General features: G+C 42.8%; 3 protein-coding genes across 9 annotated transcripts; 2 read left to right on the top strand and 1 right to left on the bottom strand.

Annotated features, from left to right (window-relative positions):
- Positions 1-396: 396 nt before the first annotated feature.
- LOC311010984 (stonustoxin subunit alpha-like) lies at positions 397-2458 on the bottom strand. 2 transcript variants are annotated; one of them, XM_084005662.1, is made up of 4 exons: positions 2351-2458; positions 1816-1867; positions 1490-1540; positions 397-1367 (listed from the first exon to the last, which is right to left on the bottom strand). In XM_084005662.1, exons 1-4 carry the CDS (start codon positions 2387-2389, stop codon positions 835-837), a joined length of 675 nt encoding a protein of 224 aa, XP_083861788.1. In that variant the 5' UTR covers positions 2390-2458; the 3' UTR covers positions 397-834. The 2 variants fall into 2 exon arrangements, with proteins under 2 accessions (XP_083861788.1, XP_083861789.1); XM_084005663.1 differs by having other exon boundaries at positions 398-1367; positions 1490-1537.
- Positions 2459-2531: 73 nt separating this feature from the next.
- ptcd1 (pentatricopeptide repeat domain 1) lies at positions 2532-7881 on the top strand. The gene is made up of 8 exons (XM_084005661.1): positions 2532-3415; positions 3512-3652; positions 4293-4511; positions 4599-4700; positions 5712-6371; positions 6779-6895; positions 7080-7262; positions 7462-7881. Exons 1-8 carry the CDS (start codon positions 2957-2959, stop codon positions 7705-7707), a joined length of 2127 nt encoding a protein of 708 aa, XP_083861787.1. The 5' UTR covers positions 2532-2956; the 3' UTR covers positions 7708-7881.
- Positions 7882-8688: 807 nt separating this feature from the next.
- LOC311009342 (uncharacterized protein) lies at positions 8689-15671 on the top strand. Of its 6 annotated transcripts, none has more exons than XM_084003450.1 (21): positions 8689-8774; positions 9113-9233; positions 9637-9745; positions 9827-9920; positions 10401-10551; positions 10638-10740; positions 10857-10982; positions 11149-11211; positions 11288-11410; positions 11518-11673; positions 11759-11812; positions 12538-12764; positions 12847-12926; positions 13065-13142; positions 13233-13310; positions 13400-13504; positions 13592-13697; positions 14203-14246; positions 14378-14528; positions 15160-15212; positions 15305-15671. In XM_084003450.1, exons 2-19 carry the CDS (start codon positions 9122-9124, stop codon positions 14387-14389), a joined length of 1821 nt encoding a protein of 606 aa, XP_083859576.1. In that variant the 5' UTR covers positions 8689-8774; positions 9113-9121; the 3' UTR covers positions 14390-14528; positions 15160-15212; positions 15305-15671. The 6 variants fall into 6 exon arrangements, with proteins under 6 accessions (XP_083859576.1, XP_083859575.1, XP_083859573.1 ...); XM_084003449.1 differs by having other exon boundaries at positions 14203-14385; positions 14477-14528; XM_084003447.1 differs by having other exon boundaries at positions 14174-14246.
- The last annotated feature ends 4194 nt before the right edge of the window (positions 15672-19865 follow it).

Genomic DNA, 19865 nt, shown 5'->3' with positions numbered 1-19865 from the left:
CATTGTCTGTGAAGTGTTGCCCACTCCTCACACTTTTAGTCGTTTGACATTATGTGAATGAAAAGATCGATATCGCTCTCACGTTTGTCTGTTAATTTAAAGACACATTGGCAGGCAATTAGCTTAGCTTAGCATTATTTTAGCATTAACCCAGCACACAACTTTTTTTTAACACTTCAGTTTTGGAAGGATTAAATGAATTAGATATAATATGTTGATTAGTGACGTTTAAAGTTGCCTTGAGGCTTATTTTGTTAGCCGCTCCCCGTGTTTCCAGTCTTTAGGCAACGATTACCGTCTCATCAACCTTCTCATCTAACTGTGCAAGCAGATGTATTCTCCATGTCTAACATACACACACATACAGCAGATTGTTTCCGATTCACTTTCAAGTACTTTAATTACATACTCATGAAAGGTAAACTTACAGTTCAGTTAATCATATGATTATCGTGAACAATCGAAGTTTAATTTTAATGACATAAAAGGCAATTAGGTGATATTTGTAAGACTAGCAAAACTACAAATGCAAAATTAAATTGATTATTTTAAGACACATTCATAACGCTCATCTCCACTGCAAAAAAAACCTACAATTTTATGCTGCTTTGCAGAAGTATAATACCCAAAAACTACATGTCCCACAGTGCATTTCAACGTTGCACACTGAAGGCGTCCAGCTGTTAAGGTGTCGGCTTCAATGAAGAACTCGGATACAATTATGTAACACGATAAAGAGTGGATACATTCATTTTGTCTTCCAATCATAATGCTGATGTGGATGGGATCGAGTGTGACACCCCTGCAGTTAGAAGGTCACCCTGGGGCCCTGCATCACATGACACTCTGCTCCAGGTCACACAGCCGGGCGGTGTGTATGACCCACAGTCCCGGGTACAGCGGCTTGGTGAACGTGGTTTCCTCTCTGTGCATCAGCTGCAGCGCGGTGTCACAGACGCAGAAGTAGGTCAGACTGCCCGCCTTGTAGTCGAGGTACACGCCGACCCGAGAGGAGCGAGGCTCCGGCACCTCGGTCTCCTCGTCATCGTGTCTGAAACACTTGTTGTTGTCGTTTATGTCTAAACTCCAGGACTGGTCGTTGCAGCCGAACGCACACTCGGCATAATAGTCCGACCTGCCCAGGTCTTTGTAGGCCACGGCTATTTCAACAGAGCCTTCGAACTCCACCTCCCAGTAACAGCGACCGGACAGAGCCTCTTTGCACAGCACCTGATAGAGGTGGGAGAACCGGTCTGGGTGTTCAGGGTAGTCCTGGACCAGATCTGTGAGCTCCACCTTTCTGTTCCCCTCGGACAGAACCATCTCTCTGTACGCTGTGTTTGGGTCCAGGGTCAGGTGACAGTAATCTGTGAGAGGACAGATCAGATTATTTATTCATTTATATATGTTTTATATTCATTTTTTAATTAGAATATTAGTTAAAGTTTGGTCTTTCTTGGCTTCCATACACACTAAAAAATAGAGTCACATTTTAAGAGGTCTGCTCTGGTCTGAGGTTCATCTGTCGGTGAATCGTCTGCTTCACAACACACACACACACACACACACACACACACACACACACACACACACACACACACACATACACACAGAGAGAGAGAGAAAAGCAATGAACATCAGATTAATTCAACGAGAATGTAATTTTTAAAAATATGATTACAGGAGAAAATTAGACCAAATTATTGCGATGTGATTTTGAATTTGATAAGTGATCTGGATGAAATGATAGCACACTTTAAGCCCAGTCATGGTTGTGTGCTGCAGGTACATTTGTGTTGTGGGTGTGTTGTGTACCTGGAGCAGGTGTGCTGTTAGACTCGGGACTGGAGGGTGGAACTCGCTGGTCCTGTACAGAGATTTACAGAGAAGTATCAGTATTAGCACTGTATCATCCACTTCGCTGTAATTTATATATTTTTAGATAGGTTAAAGTTTTTATACACTCTCAAAGTACCGTACCGAAAGCCCGAAACAGTAAAAGAATCACATCAGGTGTTGATGTTTTGGGTATTTTCAATGAATGCTTGTTGTTGTTGTTGTTGTTAGGAAAGGGGGATTTTATTCTAGTATTAACAAAAAAATAATAATAAATGATCTCAAAAACACATGAAGAACTCAAACATGACACTGTTACACGGCTTTCCTTACATGGTAATAATGTCGCTGGTATTTATTGCCTTATTAATGTATTTATGTGCGTCAGACTTTAATGGCTTGAGAACTTTTGATGTTGTTGGCAGAATTACACGACAGAGATCTGAGTTATTCTATATACAAATCAAGTTAAATCACATTATGAACATGACATTAAAAACTATGTGTCTGTTACCATTGACGCTGGAGATGCAGCTCCGTCTCTTCCTTCCATTGCTGTGGATTAAAGCTGGTTTCCGGGAAGCTTATGTCAACACTTATGTCAGCTTGTTTTTAAAACTCTAAATGAATCAAACCCTTTTATACGTTTGGCTCACCGTCTTCACCTCATTTCACCTCAGAAAGAGGCGTTAAAAATCACCTTTATGACCAGTTCAGGGGGCGAGGCCGAGAATCACGTCAAAAACACGTGAAGTCAACGGCACAGGCGATCGAATCGATTACAGATGTAGTCGATCGAAGTGGGCCGTCCGGTCCAGGAGGAGATGACGCGTTTTCACGCGTTAAGAAAATTAAAAATTAACTATAATATCATCTGCTAATATCCCTGGTGGTTAATTTAAAGGGCTGACGCGCCAGACAGTGGTTTAGCGTTTATGATTTTTTAAATATCTATTATTCAGGTCTAGTTCTCATCGTGGCGCGCGCACACAACATGACCCGGGCAATGGACGGAAGCTAGCTACGTAGCTACCTTCCAACTAGCATTATACGTCTGCTTTCATAACGGTAACGTTAATTAGCTTCTAGTTAGCTGAAGTTGGATATAAAAGTGCTAAATATGTTAGCGTCCGTCGCCTGTTCGTGCGTGCGAAGCGGCAGGAAAGTCTCGGCCCCCGTAGCTAAGTTGTGCCTCACGTCACCGGTGAAGGACTCGACCAGGACACTGTATCTGACGGGGGTACGAAATGTGTCGCGACACCTGCCGCCCCTCACACCGACTCCCTGGCAGCTGCTGTCCGCCAGGTATGCGTCCCGATCGGCCGCTTCAGACCCCCGGGGCTCTCCTTCAGCCCCGGCCGAGAGCGAGCCCTCAGACCGGGACAACTTCGGCTCCTTCTCCGCCGACATGTCCTCCAGGAAGGCTTTCAGGAAACTCAGCCCGTACATGCAGGACCTGCGACACCGAGAGGAGGGGGACGCCGGCGCGGATGAAGACCCGGTGAGGAGGAAACCCGGGAGGAGAAACACGCCGTACTGGTACTTCCTCCGGTGCAAGAAGCTGCTCAAAGAGAACAAGGTGAGTCCCGTTGGAGCTGCTCCATCCTCGCCTCCGTCTCCCCGTGCACCTGAACATGCATGTGTATGTGTGTCCCCCCCCCCCCCCCCCCAACAGCTGCAGGAGGCTCTGGACGTGTTCAGCAGAGACATGCTGCAGGGGGAGAGGCTGCAGCCGGAGGAGATCAACTACACGGTGCTGATCGGAGGCTGCGGCCGAGCTGGACACCTGAAGAAGGCCTTCAGACTCTACAACGAAGTAGGGATGTTTGATTCGTTTGTAGTTCATCCTCGGCATCGTCATGAACGTGCTTCACATTCAAAATACAGAAAATAAAACAACAGGATATGGACAGCAAGTAAAGCAGTAGAGATAAAATACATAACAAAGAGTAAAATATGAAAACCATAAGGACATTCAAAAGCATGCACGTCTTATGATAAACCTTAAAGTGTTCTGTATTATAATGCTTTAAATCCTATAAGAGCATGTTTTTCTGTTTGTCTTGATTATTTTTCCTATTTCTTTGTCCCTGAGGGTGGGAGTGGGGTGATGTATGTTTATAAAACTGAAAACTTATACATAAATAATACATAAAAAAAAAAAAAAGGGTCTTAATAGAGGGGATCTCTTCATTTAAATTGGTAAACTGTTGATTGCCCTCATGCCTGAGCCTTGATCGAGGGAGATGTTTTTGTGAAGCTTTAAAAACAAATAATAGAAGTTTAAACCAATATTTGAATGGTAGCCAATGCAGAAACGGCAGCACTGGTGTATGAACTGATCTTTTTAACCATCAAATGACCCGCATGCTCATCCTGTTTCTCTCAGAAATACATCGCGGAAGCTTGATACTCGAGGCTTTCAGTAATAATGTGTGTCATATTGTGTCTCCTAGATGAAGAAGCGAGGCCTCGAAGCTACAGACGCCACCTACACCGCCCTGTTCAACGCCTGCGCCGAGTCTCCGTCCAAGCAAGCCGGCCTCCAGCAGGCGTTGAAGTTGGAGCAAGAACTCCGTCGCAAGAACTACGCCCTCAGCACCATCACGTACCACGCCCTCCTCAAGACGCACGCCGTCAGCAACCACCTTCACGCCTGCATTCACACGCTCCGGGTACGACGACGTGTGTGTGTGTGTGCACGTGTCTGGATGGTTTGGTTTCCTGTGTTTCGGTTTCTTTACGAGTGTTTTGTTTTGTAGGAGATGATGCAGAACGGCCATGCTGTAACTCAGGAGACGTTTCACTATCTGCTGATGGGCTGTTTGAAGGACAAACACAGTGGTTTCAGACTGGCTTTACAGGTAGATACGAGCTTTAGAGGCACCTAACAGCATCGCTGTGTAATATGTTAAAAGCTGCTTTACACTGAGATTCATAGGCTTGATTCTTTGGTCATCAACATACTAGATGTGGGTGTTTAGATTTGGGTATTAGACCCCCCTCCTTTCTAGAAAGGTTAATTTTCGTTTTTTTTTTTCTTACTCATTTCCATTTTCATTCCTGGATTTAATGTCTTTTTATGTGCGTTCTCTAATTTTTCCAGTTCCGACTGTAACCGTTCAATTTTTGCTTTCCTCTGTCGCCTTTAAGTTTTCCCCTTAAAACCACTTTGCAAGCGTCCCAAAGAATTTGTGGGGATACTTCTCCGATGTCATTTTCATCAAAATATTGCTTTATGTCTGTTCTTATTTGTTCCCACATTTGATCCAGGATCCCTGTATTTAGGCTCCAAATGGTCCTCTTTTTTTCAGTGTCTAATTTAAATAGACTGGTGCATGACCGGATAGATCCATAGTCCCATTATTGCAATTTGTAACCCTATACATGTCCCTTTTGATACATAAGTTAATAATCAAGCCTAGAATAAATCAAATGTGGGTGAGAAAAAAAAGTTGGATTCGATTCTCTCCGAGTACCCCCCCCCCCCCCCCCCCCCCCCGCCGGTTATCTTTTAATCACAGGGTTGGAGGTTCAGCTCCCGCCTCCTCATGTCAGCATGTGGAAGAAGGTAGAAAGGCGATCTGTAAACGCAGTCCATTTCCAAACCAACCAGTTTAAAAAAAAACAACAAATTGTGGAAAATATATTGAGAAGATAATGCTAAAAACGCATTATAACTCACTTTACAGAATTGTCCCTCCATGTTGCTGACCTTTCTCTGACCTCTTCCTGCTCCTGTTTTGAGGTTTCTGGTACACAGATGTGTCAGCGCTGCTTGTTTGTATTTTCTAAGACTTTATCTGAGCCTCCTGGTGTGAAACTTGTACTGTTGTTGTGGCACACAGTCCTTACCTCCTTTGTTGTTGTTTCAGGTTTGGCGTCAGATGCTGAGATCCAGGATTCTTCCGGACTCAAAGAACTATAACCTGCTCTTGCGAACTGCTAGGGATTGTGGGATTGGCGACCCGTCCCTGGCCGCCGGCGTGCTGCTGAGCCTCGACCAGAAGTACGACATGGAAACCGTATCGCGTGTAAAGTCGGAGTCCGGACGCAAGGATCTAATAGACATCGACCTCCTGGAGAGGCAGTTGTTCATCCAGCCGGATCCATCCTGTGATGTTGAGGAGGAGTCCTCCTCCAGCAGACCAGACTCCACTCACCTGGTACCAGTCAGACAGAGACAGACCACCTCCCTGCCTGTCGACCTCGCAGGGGATTCTACAGCCCCGAACCTCCTGGACCTTTTCGAGGGTAAGCGGGGTGGTGTGGTGTCCCTCGGCACCGTGGACGGAGCGTCGGATCGGCTCGCCCTCATCGGAGGAGCTCGAGGTTTCCTGGAGAAGATGGAGGCTAACGGACTCAGTCCAGACCTGAGGACTGTGACCCTGCTGGCCGACACCATGGAGCCGGGGTACCGGTCTCTGCAGATGCTGCTGAAGGTCGCCAAGCAGCACAAGGTGAAGCTCGACGTCGCCTTCTTTAACTCCGCGATTCGCAGAGCGGCGAGAGCTGGAGACCTGGAGGAGGCGAAGGTAAACACCGTACTCTCTCAACCAAACCACATAAATGTCTGATTCATCAGAAAAACCCAGACATGCAGATAGTAGTATAAAAATACAAGATATTACCAACAAATGTTTCTTTTTTATCACCATTAAAGTGATGCTTACACATGAATGCATCAGTAACAATAGTTCAATAACATACATTCTTTTGCATAATGAAATATACTTTTACTTGGTACTTTCAGTATATTTTGATGGTTGTGCTCCTTCTCCATTCATCTCTCCATAACTGATTATTTTTTAATTTGCATTTCCGTGAGCAGTTTTCATTAAAACGACTATCTATCAAAGAAAAAGTCCACTTTTTGATAACTTGTGACGGTGTAACCCTGCCTGTTGATTGTTTTTAAATCTTGTGTTCTTTCCCCTTTCAGGCCGTGTTGAGTGTGATGCGACAGCGCCACGTCAGCGTGGACGTCCAGACGTTTGGAAGTCTGGCGTTGGGCTGCGAGCGACAGCAGGACGGGCTGCAGCTGCTGAAAGACATGGAGGTGATGAATTCATGTTTCTATAATCTAAGATAGCTAAGCTCCAATTTGCGTTTGTTTTTTGGTAATGTAATATACACAGAGAACATGTGATGACCTGTTACATCATATAAAATACTACTCTCACTGGTAGTAGTACTAGAAGGAGACCAATGCTGTCTTTCATCTTGACACGTGTCTATTGCAGGAGGCGGGACTTAAGCCCAACGTCCAGGTGTTCTCTGCTCTAATTGGCCGAGCAACTCGAAGACAGGATTACGTCTACCTGAAGACGATGCTTCAAAGCATGAGCAGCACGGGGGTGTGGCCTAACGAGGTCATCATCCGACAGCTGGAGTTTGCTTCGCAGTACCCTCCCAACTATAACCAGGTAAGCATGCGTACGGGACATTACTGGGCAGGATGGGGGGGTGCAGGTTCTGATCACATCACGTTTGTGCTGTGATCGATCAGTGTAAGTCATGTTGTGTTTTGAGTGTATTCCTCTGCACACGAGTAACTAACACTAACCCAAGACTGATTCATATTTTTTGCTTCCCTTTTTTTTTTTTTCCTTCCGTCAATCCCAGTACAAGTCCAGAAACAACTACCTGGTCCACATCGACGGTTTCCGTGGTTACTACCAGCAGTGGCTGAGAGCCATGCCGGCTCAGAGCAGCGAGGACGAACCAGCTGATCTGCAGTCTGAGACGGACACGGAAGCGCTAGAAGGGGAAGCTGCAGACGGACTGACGGAAGGCCAAAGGAACCAAAGAGCAGCGGCGAGGAGATATAACTCTCAGAAAAAGGACAAGATGAGCAGCGCTGCTGTGTGACAGCGCTCCTGAACGTATCTCCACTTCCTCTCCTCTGTTGGTGTGTTTGCATTCAGCTGTGTAACCCCGGATCGACTTCGGGGCGACGTTGTAGCTCATGGACCTTCCTTCTGTTAAATTATTGTAGACACAATTAAAGCAAGATTCAAGTTTGAGATATTAAATCTTATCCTGGATGTCTGTTGCATTCTATTGTATTTTGAAACTGCTGATTTTAGGGTAATTTGCTGAGTGAATGACCTCCTTGCAGTCTGATGGATGAAACGAGGCCAAACAGGACAGAACTGAACTTGTGTGTCAGGATTATTTGTATGTTAGTTGACGTCTTGTACTTCTACTACAATAGAACAGATGCAACGTGTTAGCTGCCTGAAAATAATCTTTTTAATGAGAAGATATCGATGTATTATTTGATAATTAGACGAGAGGAAATGTATATTTCACTTACTGATTAGAAAAGAAACCAGTTTATGTTTTGAAGGGGAAGATGCAGTTAATTCTGGGTTTTTAGCTCCAGTTTCCCTCGATGAATATTGTCTGAAACATTCAGATGGATTTGTCTCATTTTCTTTAAATTGGGTGTGAATTAATACAATTAAATAACAGTTATTGCTGAAGAGCAAATTTAAAAAGTTTTAAAATGAGTAATTTACCTCCAGGTTCAATAATAAAAACTGTTGGGTAAAGCTTCCATGAAGAAGTGAACACAAACAAAATAAATTAAATCTTTTTAGCATTTTAATAGACAAGCATCCATCTGAGTGAAATAAAGGACACGGTGATACCGGTGAAACTTAATTTACATAACAATCAAGTATGTATATTTGATCTATATGAGATTACTAACGCTGCTTGATCAATAATATTTATTTATTCATCATTTTTTTTACATTTTTTTTATTAATCTACAGCTCAGCACTACCGTCCAGTAGGTGGCGCTAACAAGTATAAAACGGTTTTGGATTAAATCTACGAAGAAGAAAAATATACGTCACATCCGCTTTTGGTCAGCTTGAGAACTCCGGGCGCCAAAACAGCAACTTTTTATTTTATTTTGGACAACAAAGGTATGATAACTGATTAACAGAACCGAAACAGATGTTTTAAAGTGTCTCATATCTGTCTTTTATCGTAAATAAGTTTATTTTGAACGTTGACACGCGGCGACATATAAAAAAAAAAAACGTTTAGCACGGTTTAAGTTTCGTTTCCTGCACAGAGGAGAGCTAGCTAACGCATTAAAACGTTAAAAACGAACCGCAGCGAATGTGATTGGTTTAGAAAGTTGACGCGACGGAATAATGTTATAGATTATTGTTTGCAAAGACACAATAAAGTTCCATCCAGGTGAAAGTATGACCGTTAACAAAGCAGCCCGTGAACATGAATACTTTTACTTTTAAAGACATTTCTGATGTGTACAACGGACGCTGGAGAAATCATCGTCCTCAGTGATGACGAAGAGGATGACGTATGCAACGAGTCCTCGGTTCTCATCGTGGAGGTGGAGGACGTGAAGAGAAGTGGTAACTGTTTATTATATCATAAACTCATTATAATGGCCATATTTGTTATTGCTGCTGCGTTTCTGTGTTCTATCAGGACTACAGATTTATATATTTACATATTTCCTTACTTAGCCATATTTCTTATCTGTTGCTGGTCTGTTGACTATACCTGCACGGTGTTGTCTTACCTTGTTGCCACTCTCAAAGTGCACTGATGGTGTGGATCCCCCTTCTTAACGATGCTTAACAATCCTTTTTTTAAAGTGTGTATTTTAATACTTGTTTCCTTAATAAAGCGTATATGTACGATGTCTGTCTTGAGCTACTTGGACCCCTAATTTCCCCCAGGGGATCAATAAAGTAACTATCTATCATCTATGATTATATATATATATATATGTGTGTATTATTTATGTTTTAGACTGTGCTGTCGCTGCCGGTTCTCTGGAGGAAGACCTGGTCATCACGTTCTCCCGGCGTGCCGAGGTGCTGCCTCATGCACGCTACGACTGTCCCATACATGCTTTCACGTGAGTCAAGTGCCACGCAGATGATGCACTGATTCATATTTATATATTTAAAAACGATAACACCACCTCTCTCCTCCTCAGGGCGATGGAGGCTGAGATCGGAGCTCCCGTGGCCAACAACCAGCGCACCTGTGACCAGTGCTTCTGCTACATCTGTGACAAGCTGGCGTCATCGGTATGTGTTGTAAAATATATCCGATCCACTTTATTTATACCGCACGATTTTAACAAACACAGGGTTTCCAAAGTAGCACAATAGAAACGCACGACAAGATTGGACTGGATTTAATTTCTATTATACTTTCTATTATTACAGAGACAAATCGTTACATTACCAATCTGGTGATTCTGTTCGGAAAAATATTTATTTTTAAAGCTGATGGTGTAGATTCATTAAATATCAACCAATTTAAAAGATTTAAACTACCATTTTAGTATATAAATAAAGACAAAAAGTGTCTTTACTCAATCAAATACGATAGGAAGTGTCTCAACATAACATCCGTTTGAGTAAATCATTCTCATTTTCCCACATCGTCTCATTCTTGTCAGATTCATTAAAACAATGTTCAGCTTTATGAACACAAACCGAACACATTTATGTATTTCTAAGGTTGATTGCCATTTAATTACCGTTTCCTTTCTGTGTGTTCAGTGTGTGATGTGGTGTCACGTCGGTGTGTGTCACTGCAACAGCCACAAGAGGAGCCTCTTCTGGTTCAACCTCAGAAACAGCAAGCTGCTGGGAGGACTGAAGACCTTCAACCTCACGCTGTCTGAAATAGATTCTCACCTCCGACACGCAGGTACTCCACTAGACTGAACCGCGAGTCGTACGCCTGTGATCGCGTGTCATTTCACCGCCGCTGTACGTGTCTTTCCTCCCGTCCAGAGACGATGCTGCAGAGCTTCAGACAAGGGCTCGCCACGCATTTCTCCGCCTTCTTGAAGGGAAAGGCTGTGGAGCAAGCCGACCAGAAATGCCTCTTCTTCGAGTGAGTGTCGTAGCAGAGATGTCGATAATTTACCTGCACATTATCTGATTCTAAGCAGAGACATTAACGCATTAAAAGTGACTTTTTGTTTTATTTTTCCTCGTCTTTTCTTGCAGTTACTCACCCGTGTACGAGTTTGTGTCGTCGTTCCTGAACACAGCAGATCAACAGGACGGCAGAGCTGCTGCCATCATGAGACTGGGAGCCGCTGAGGACTTTATACGACATCATCCAGTCTCAGGGTACACTCACACACACACACACACACACACACACACACACACACACACACTCTCACACACACACACACACACATATTAATAGCATTTCCTGTTCTAGAGTAATGGTTTTCACAGCTTTTATGCTTTCTGTGTATTAATTTTCTTCAGTTGATATGATTTTCTACAGGACTGTCATCTTACAGTCTCCCACGGCCAATGCTGCTGAAGCCAAACTGGTGTTACTGCAGAGGTACACACACACACACACACACACACACTTGTGTCCTGTCAGGAAGTCATTAATGTGGATATTCTGGCTTCTCCAGGGTGGTAGCGTCCGTGCAGAGACAGATGGTGATGGCTGATTTTACCCCGGAGTTCGTCCAAAAACTGCAGGAGTTTTACAAAAAGTTCCCTTTCCCCGCTGAGCTGAGGAGCATGAAGAACAGGTGTGTGTGCGTTTAAATGTCTGATTCATCCCCACGGTTACGCAGTAAGGCCCTTTCTCTGCACCATAATAACTGTGTGTGTGTGTGTGCGTGTGTGTGTGCTTCAGCCTGTGTGTTCGTCCTTGGGATGACGTCCTGCTGGTGTCGGTGCTGAAGGGCCAGAACGTGACGGGCGTCCGCAAAGACAAAGGCAAGAAGGACAACCTGACTGAACAGATTGCTGTAGTTCTACTGAGAACAGAACTGCTACAGCGACAGCGCAGGTACAAAACACACACACACACACACACACACCCATGCCTTCGTAAAAACACTCATAAAACCAACCCTGGCTGTTCCTGTCTGCAGGTACAGAGAATTGTGTCGCTACCTACGAGTCGTCGAGACGGACGACTCCGGACGGTGAGTGTTCAAGAAGACACAAACACTTTGAATGGATGTGGAAACAGAAAAACATATTTTATAAAGCATTAAATCATGTAAACGTGTTCTAGTAGGAACTGAAATACCAGTTTAATGGTTCCTCTTTGAGACACAAAAGCAAAGCACATGATGGTTCAGACTTTTTCTTCTTTTTAACCCGAGAACACAAACGTCAGGATTTTCACTCACTATTGTTACCATGTGATGTCCGTCGTGTTGCTCCTTGGCTGACCTCATCGAAGGTCCTAGTCCTGTTTCCTGGTTGTTTCTACAGGAACATGTCCGGCTGATTTCCACCCGACGTTAGGGGTTGAGAGGAAAATATATTTTGGGTAGACTTATCATGGCAGGGACAGGTAAAATGCAAATGACTTAATGGGACAGGGCTCACGAAGAACAAGTCCCTATTTTAATTTTTAGGACTATTTCAGGAACGAGTCCCTTATTTTTCACTAAATTAAGAGCCTCTTTTTCTGGGGGGTCCCCCCATGTTACCTGTTTTATAAATGTATAGGGGGAGAACTTTAATTTGCCATGTATTATGCTACTTTTATTTATTTTTATGTGAAGTATTTTTTGGTGTTACTGACTGTAACATTATTGTTGTAGGGTTAAAGCAGTTACGTCAACTGTAGCCTTTCAAAATAAAATCCCATGCATGGATTTGTGTATTATTCTGACATGCCGTTTTGTGTCTCCCGTAGCCAACAGCACTTACAAGACCTGATCCCGTTCTTCGCGTGCTTGGACGGCTCCTTGATGGGCGCCCTGAACAGCTTGTTGTCTTTAGTGAACGCCCCCGCCTTGCGCTTGACTCCACAACTCTTCCTCTTTTATCTCCGCATCTTTAAAACGGGGAGAGCACCGAAGCTGATAGTCAGTCTGCCGGCACAGCTGTGCTCGTCTGATGCCGCGTGGGAGCCGATTAAAGGTCAGACACACTGCAGAGGAATTATAGATGTTCACTTATTTTTTTTTTTAGTAGTTTCTCATAAGAAGTCTGCTCTCTCTAGGTGCTGTGCCGCTGTCACATGGTGTGCTGGTGAGGTTTGCCCTCAGGGTCCAGAAATGCTGCTCTGCTGTTTTCAATGATGTAAGTCTGCAACGCTCATCACCGTACAGATGAACATGAAACCAACAAATCCGATTTTTATCGCTTTGATATACTTCAAATCAGACTTTTGTAGTCTAAAGTCTGTGTGATTATACGTCGGATGTCTTTGTGATCCAGTCTCAGTGTTGGACAAGTTTACTCACAGAGGTCAACACACTCGTCGCTCTCCCAGAACCCAACGCACAGTTTCTACAGGTATGTGTTGTTTACTAACAGCTTTAAAGAATAAAAAAAAGAAGCGGTATTTGCTTCCCCTTGTACATCCTGTCTCTTATGTGTGAACAGGAAGCGAAGGATGTTGTGAATTCGATACTGTTTGACAAACACGGGTCAAACATCCAGATCCCACGATTCTTTCAAGAGGTACGGCCACAAAGTGATCTACACATACAAGCCGTGGCTGGGAGTTCATGAAGTACATAATAAACTGTTAAAATGTCGTGTGTTTGCAGGCGTACCCGGATCAGTCCTTGTTGCTATTGGTAACGGGGGCGTTGGTTGTGAGAATCCTGAGCGCTGCTCTGAGTCCAGCCATCCCCGTGCTCAACACCTTTAAGGTTCGTGTAGTTCCCGTGTCCCTCATCCCCGTGAAGCTGAACTGAGAATACAAAAGGCTTCATCCAGGGAAAATGTCTCTCTGACAGATGAACGTGTGGGCTCTCGGCTGGCTGTGGGACAGTTTGTCCTCCAACCCAGAACGCCTCCGGTCCTTCTTGCAGGAGATGTCGCAGGAAATGGAAAACACTACAGGTGTGTAGTCTTTCTCGTCCTTCTGATAATTGTGAATCAATGCACTGAACTCTCAACGTGCTGGTGTGGAGGGTGGATCAGCAAAAACGGGGCAGCATGTATCAGTGGGACAGCTTTTTAACTAAGAGTCAACAAGTTATTTGCACCCTTTGGTGACGCCTGGTGGTGAAATGTAGGTAGTGCACCACCTTGTAACCCAACAGGTCCGTGTCCCAGCCTGCACCTCTGCTTTCTGAAGGTTTAAAAATGTCAGGAACTAGTCGTAATGTTCGGATCCAAAGTAGTATTTCAAGCCAGTCGTGGGGTTTTGTATCACGTCACCTCCTTGCTTGCGTCAAAACATACAGTGACACTATTGGTTCACTCTAATTGTGAATGAAGATGAAACAACCCTTTTGTTCAAAAGGCAAAACGCCCTGAGGTACGCCAGCACAGCCGCGAAAACATAGCATGTCTGTGTCTCTGTCTCTTATCAGATGGGGATAATGTATTACCCTTCCTTCAGGCCATTGTACCCACACAGTCTTCTCCAGCAGAGAGCTGCGACCAGTGAGTCCTTCTCATAACAAAAGCACCACAACCCTTTTTTAATACTGGATTCTGTTAGAAGTCAGTGAAGGCTGTGGATCTGATCTGTTGCCTTTGTTTTCCATGACCTCTCCTGATGTGGTGGTGATCAGCACCTACTGTAAGTCGCTCTGTCGCACGTGGTGATCCTTCACAATGGGTCGTGACCTTCTGTGGTGTTGATTTGAACCTTGTGTGTCGTCCTCGTGCAGGCAGTCCGGTGGCTGTTAAACTCTACTCCTCCTAAGTGAAGCGGTGTCAGCTGTAAGTCTCCCCTCTGTTTGTGACTACAACCCTGCAGGCCTAAATGTGTCTTTTCTCACCTGCCTTTATGTTGGTTGCATTGCTCCGTCACATGACCCACCAGCTGTTTTTATCAGTGGAACAGCATCAAAGGTGCAATGTGTAACATATGACCAACATTTAACTTTAGAACAATGAACATGAAGAGTTGACATGATGTCAAAAACGACTAAGTGTTGTGTTGAAGAAGTATCCACTGAAACGAGGATGGTCCTGTCTTGTAATACCACTTGTAACATGAGAGGGCGATAGTGAGTCACTGAGGTGAACTGCTGCCCCCTATTTAATTGGACCACATGTCTGGGTATTACACATGCCAAATATTGGTCCAAATTTAAAAACTCCACTGACATCTTTTGTCATATCGTTGTTTTTTCTATTTCAATGTAAAGTCTGTGTTCCTTTCTGTTGAAGATCAGTTTAAAAAACCAAACTGCTGTAAAGATGGCGAGTAAGAAATGTTCTGATGTATTTAATTAGCATGTTTGGTGCTGATCACAATATTGTATTTAATGCGACATTTGATTGATTTATCCGTATTGATCTTGATTCATTTTAATCCTGTTTTTAACAGTATTTTCCCTCCCCTCAGGGCTGATCCTCTCTCAAAATACCGCCTCCATTTGCACATAACATAACCAAACTGTAAGTCTCAGATGTATCTTTTTAAAGAGTTTCTCAGAGGTGATGCTGAAATAATATGTCTGTATTTATCTTTTCCTCCTGTTTGGTTGCAGCTGTGCCTGATTCTTCTATTCCTGTCCAACACTGAGTCCACAGCAGCCTCTCCTCCGGACTGATGGACCGCCGGAGACCTGGAGAGGTTTTTATGCAGCTTCCAGAATGTATCTGGTCAGACCAGGTGACCACCGACCAATGAGGACGCTTCTTTGTTATTTGACATCATAGAGACATTTTATGTTGCACCTTTCTTGGAGTGCTGATGGTCTACAAATATATTCTAATCTGTGGGATTCACATTTTTGTTTTTATGTAAATTAATGGATACTTATGTTTCTGGGAATGTTTTTGGATATTCACTTTTGTTACAGATGCTCATAAGAGGCAATGATGTAATGTTGGTAAATAAAACGGAAAATCACTACGTTGGTGCTGTTTTTGTTGCTTCTTGCTTGATTTAGAATTCCAATGTAGTTTCTATTTTCAGTAACTTCGTCTTAACTATGGATTTTTAATTACATTTTTATGACATCACCATAATATGACTTTATGGTTTACTAACCTTTATATGACTCTACTTTCATGGCTTCCTATACTATGACTTTTTATAATATACTATGACTTTTTTCACTACTTTGTTTGACATATAATATGACTTTTTCAACATTATATACTACCACTTTTCTTCATTACTTTGAAATGTTGTTTATGATTTTATTCAACATGACTTGTTTTTTTCAACATACTATGACTTTTTTCATTATATTTTTCAACATACTGACATCTTACTTTTTTTGACATACTATGACTTTTTTTTCCACTTTTTTCATCATCTTATTCTATGACTTCTTTATGCTTTTTTTCTGACATGCTTTGACTTTTTTTTTTTTTTTTTTAACTTATTTCAACATGCCATACTATCACTTTTTTATGCTTTTTTTTTTTTTTTACATTCAACGACTTTTCAACTTTTTTCCAACATCCTATTCTACGGAAGCCCCAAACGGTCATGCGTACATATATTTTATTTCCTCCGTTTTCCCGTGATAATGAGATAATTCCTCCGTTTTCTCGTGATAACGAGATAATTTTACTCCGTTTTCCCGTGATAACGAGATCATTTTGAAGTTCGGTAAAGTTGGAAAGATATTCACAGAGTCGAACTTCCGGGATCAATAAATCAGAAGTGAAACGTTTTTCAAACACAAATGATGCCTCTGTCTCACCGTAATATCAAAGACTACGAGCTACAAGCACCAAAACCCCGATTTTTTACATAAATAAGCCGTCCTGCGAGCTGAACGGAGAACATTGATCTCCATGCGCAACCGGCAGCCGGGCGAGTGCGCAGGGACCAGTGGCGGCGCCAGGGAGGGGCTTGGTTGGGCTATAGCCCCATCAAGAATTGTGTCAGCCCTACCGTTAGCCCTACCATAAAACCACCAAGAAAAAAACAACAACAAAATAACCAAGGAAAGTGCGGAGTTCAACAGCACCACCACGTCACGTCGTAATATATATTAAAAAAAGGTCATGCTATAGTATGTCGAAAATTCACGAAAAAGTCAGTCAGGATATATTCATAAAAAAATATTTAAAATTGTTAAAGAGTCATAAAAATCGCTCATATCGCTTGATGCACCAAGTCTCAGTGTAGTGAGTCCAAAACAGCCATAAAAAGCCATGGTCAACTTTTTCAGGAAAAAAAAAAGTCATACTATAGCATGTCGAAAAAAAAGTGAAAAATCGACAAAATTCATAAAATGTTGTAAAAATGATGTAAAAGTCCTAACATATGCTTCTATATCGCGTGTCAATCAAAATCTGAGTGTAGTGAGTGCAATCTAGTTATAAAAAGGCTTAGTCATATCCCCCCCCCCCAAAAAAAAGTCATACTATAGCACGTCGAAAATTCACGAAAAAGTCAGTCAGGATATATTCATAAAAAAATATTTAAAATTGTTAAAAAGGCATAAAAATCGCTCATCTCGGTTGACGCGCCTAGTCTCAGTGTAGTGAGTCCAAAACAGCCATAAAAAGCCATGATCAATTTTTTCAGGGAAAAAAAAAGTCATACTATAGCATGTCGGAAAAACAGTGAAAAATCGACAAAATTCATAAAATGTTGTAAAAATGATGTAAAAGTCCTAACATATGCTTCTATATCGCGTGTCAATCAAAATCTGAGTGTAGTGAGTGCAATCTAGTTATAAAAAGGCTTAGTCATATCCCCCCCCCCAAAAAAAAAGTCATACTATAGCACGTCGAAAATTCACGAAAAAGTCAGTCAGGATATATTCATAAAAAAATATTTAAAATTGTTAAAAAGGCATAAAAATCGCTCATCTCGGTTGACGCGCCTAGTCTCAGTGTAGTGAGTCCAAAACAGCCATAAAAAGCCATGATCAATTTTTTTAGGAAAAAAAAAAGTCATACTATAGCATGTCGGAAAAAAAGTGAAAAATCGACAAAATTCATAAAATGTTGTAAAAATGATGTAAAAGTCCTAACATATGCTTCTATATCGCGTGTCAATCAAAATCTGAGTGTAGTGAGTGCAATCTAGTTATAAAAAGGCTTAGTCATATCCCCCCCCCCAAAAAAAAAGTCATACTATAGCACGTCGAAAATTCACGAAAAAGTCAGTCAGGATATATTCATAAAAAAATATTTAAAATTGTTAAAAAGGCATAAAAATCGCTCATCTCGGTTGACGCGCCTAGTCTCAGTGTAGTGAGTCCAAAACAGCCATAAAAAGCCATGATCAATTTTTTTAGGAAAAAAAAAAGTCATACTATAGCATGTCGGAAAAAAAGTGAAAAATCGACAAAATTCATAAAATGTTGTAAAAATGATGTAAAAGTCCTAACATATGCTTCTATATCGCGTGTCAATCAAAATCTGAGTGTAGTGAGTCCAAAACAGTCATAAAAAGGCTTGTTAATGGCAGGCAGGTGGTTGAGTGGTTAGAGTGCATGCCATTTACCCATGTCTGCATATATGCAGCAGCCTCAGGTTCGAATCCCGGCTGGAGATCCTTTGATACATGTCACATCCCCCTCTCTCTCCCATGTGAAAAGTGCGGAGTTCAACAGCACCACCACGTCACGTCGTAACGGCATTCAGGCAGCTGCGATGACAACTGTCACTGATCTGGGTTCATTAACAGACTGTACTGTCCGTACGTCAACGTCACTCATGTGAGCCCGCTTTTAGTGTCTGCTCGACACAGAGACAGCAGGCTACTAGTTTGTAAGCTACCTGGCTCTAGCAGTTTGCGTTAGCGGCTTATAGTCACTCACGTTAAGTTAACGTTAGTAAGCTGGTCAAAATTGATCATGGATACATTTGTTTTTAAACGTCGGCGGACGGAACAACAGATGGCGGTGGCGGGCGTGTTGGATAAAACTACGGACGCACCGTTGACACCTGCAGGGGAAGATGACCACTCGGGTCCCGGCTGTTAACGTAACTATTCACGTTTCGCTGTCTCTGTCTCTCTCTCTCACTGTGTGCGTGATTATAGCTGTGGGAGGGTGTTGTCAGCGCCGCCGCCAGGATTCAATTTCAATGTACGCACAGAAACGGCAAATACAACAACACATGGAAAAATACTTTTTTAAGACAAAATCTAATGTTTTCAGTATCAGTGAAATCAGTAGTGTATATCATGGTGATAGGCCCCGGTGCAAATAGTTTTTTGTGCCCTCCATCCCCGACCTAAACACAAGCGCACGCTTGTGAGCACTCCACGCACGCACACACACAGGCCCGTCGCGAGAAGGCAAGCAAACCAAGCAATTGCTTGGGGCCCCGAGCTGGCCTGGGGCCCCAAGACAACGACTGGTTATGAATAAAATGCAATGACAAACTGTGTGAGCGCCCCTTTAATAGTCAATGCAGTAAAGTGCAATGACACTGTTATCGGGATCCCCCTCAAGGGGGCCCCTCTCAGTAGCCGCTGACAGCAGCCAGCCGGCCAGGTTCGTGACCTCTGCTGCCGGCAAAATACGAAACCTCGGCGGTCATCATGAAGCGGAATTATGCCTCGGGAAGCCAGAAAACAAAGAAGAGAAGGGAAGAGGAGGATAAGAAAAAACAAGATAGTGGTAAGTGATACATTACACTGGATAAAATAGCTCTACGTGTCTTGTACAATTGGTGTAATTTCGCAGCAGGTAGGCTAGCAAAAAATGTTTATGTTAGCTACCTGCGTGACGGCCAATGCTGCTTGTAACAGTTAGTGCAACTTTTTTTTCGAACGGACAGAATATGGGTTACATACTGTAATATGTTTATTAACGGGATAAGGAAGACGCAGATCTGTTCCAGAATCACTGCTTATCGTATTTAATGACAGGACATTGCTATAGCTTTGTAACAGGTTTTGATGAAAGTGGCATAGCTTCTCTGCTATGCTAACTATTCCACCGTGATAATCTATTTACCAAATGGGGGTTAGGAAAACCACACAATAAATTCCATGCATCAAAGCAGATCGGAACATTCATGTCTAGTAGTGTTCATGCACGCCAGCTGTTTACTGTCTTTAAAGCACCAGGTGCGTCTGTCTAATTCTCAAACAGCAGAATGCTTAAATGCTATGTTAAGCTACAA

This window comes from Eutrigla gurnardus (assembly GCF_963514095.1).
Source record: "Eutrigla gurnardus genome assembly, chromosome: 3".
NCBI classification, from domain to species: domain Eukaryota; kingdom Metazoa; phylum Chordata; class Actinopteri; order Perciformes; family Triglidae; genus Eutrigla; species Eutrigla gurnardus.
Note: the sequence above shows the minus strand (reverse complement) of the source record. Positions and strands in the feature narration are given on the sequence as shown.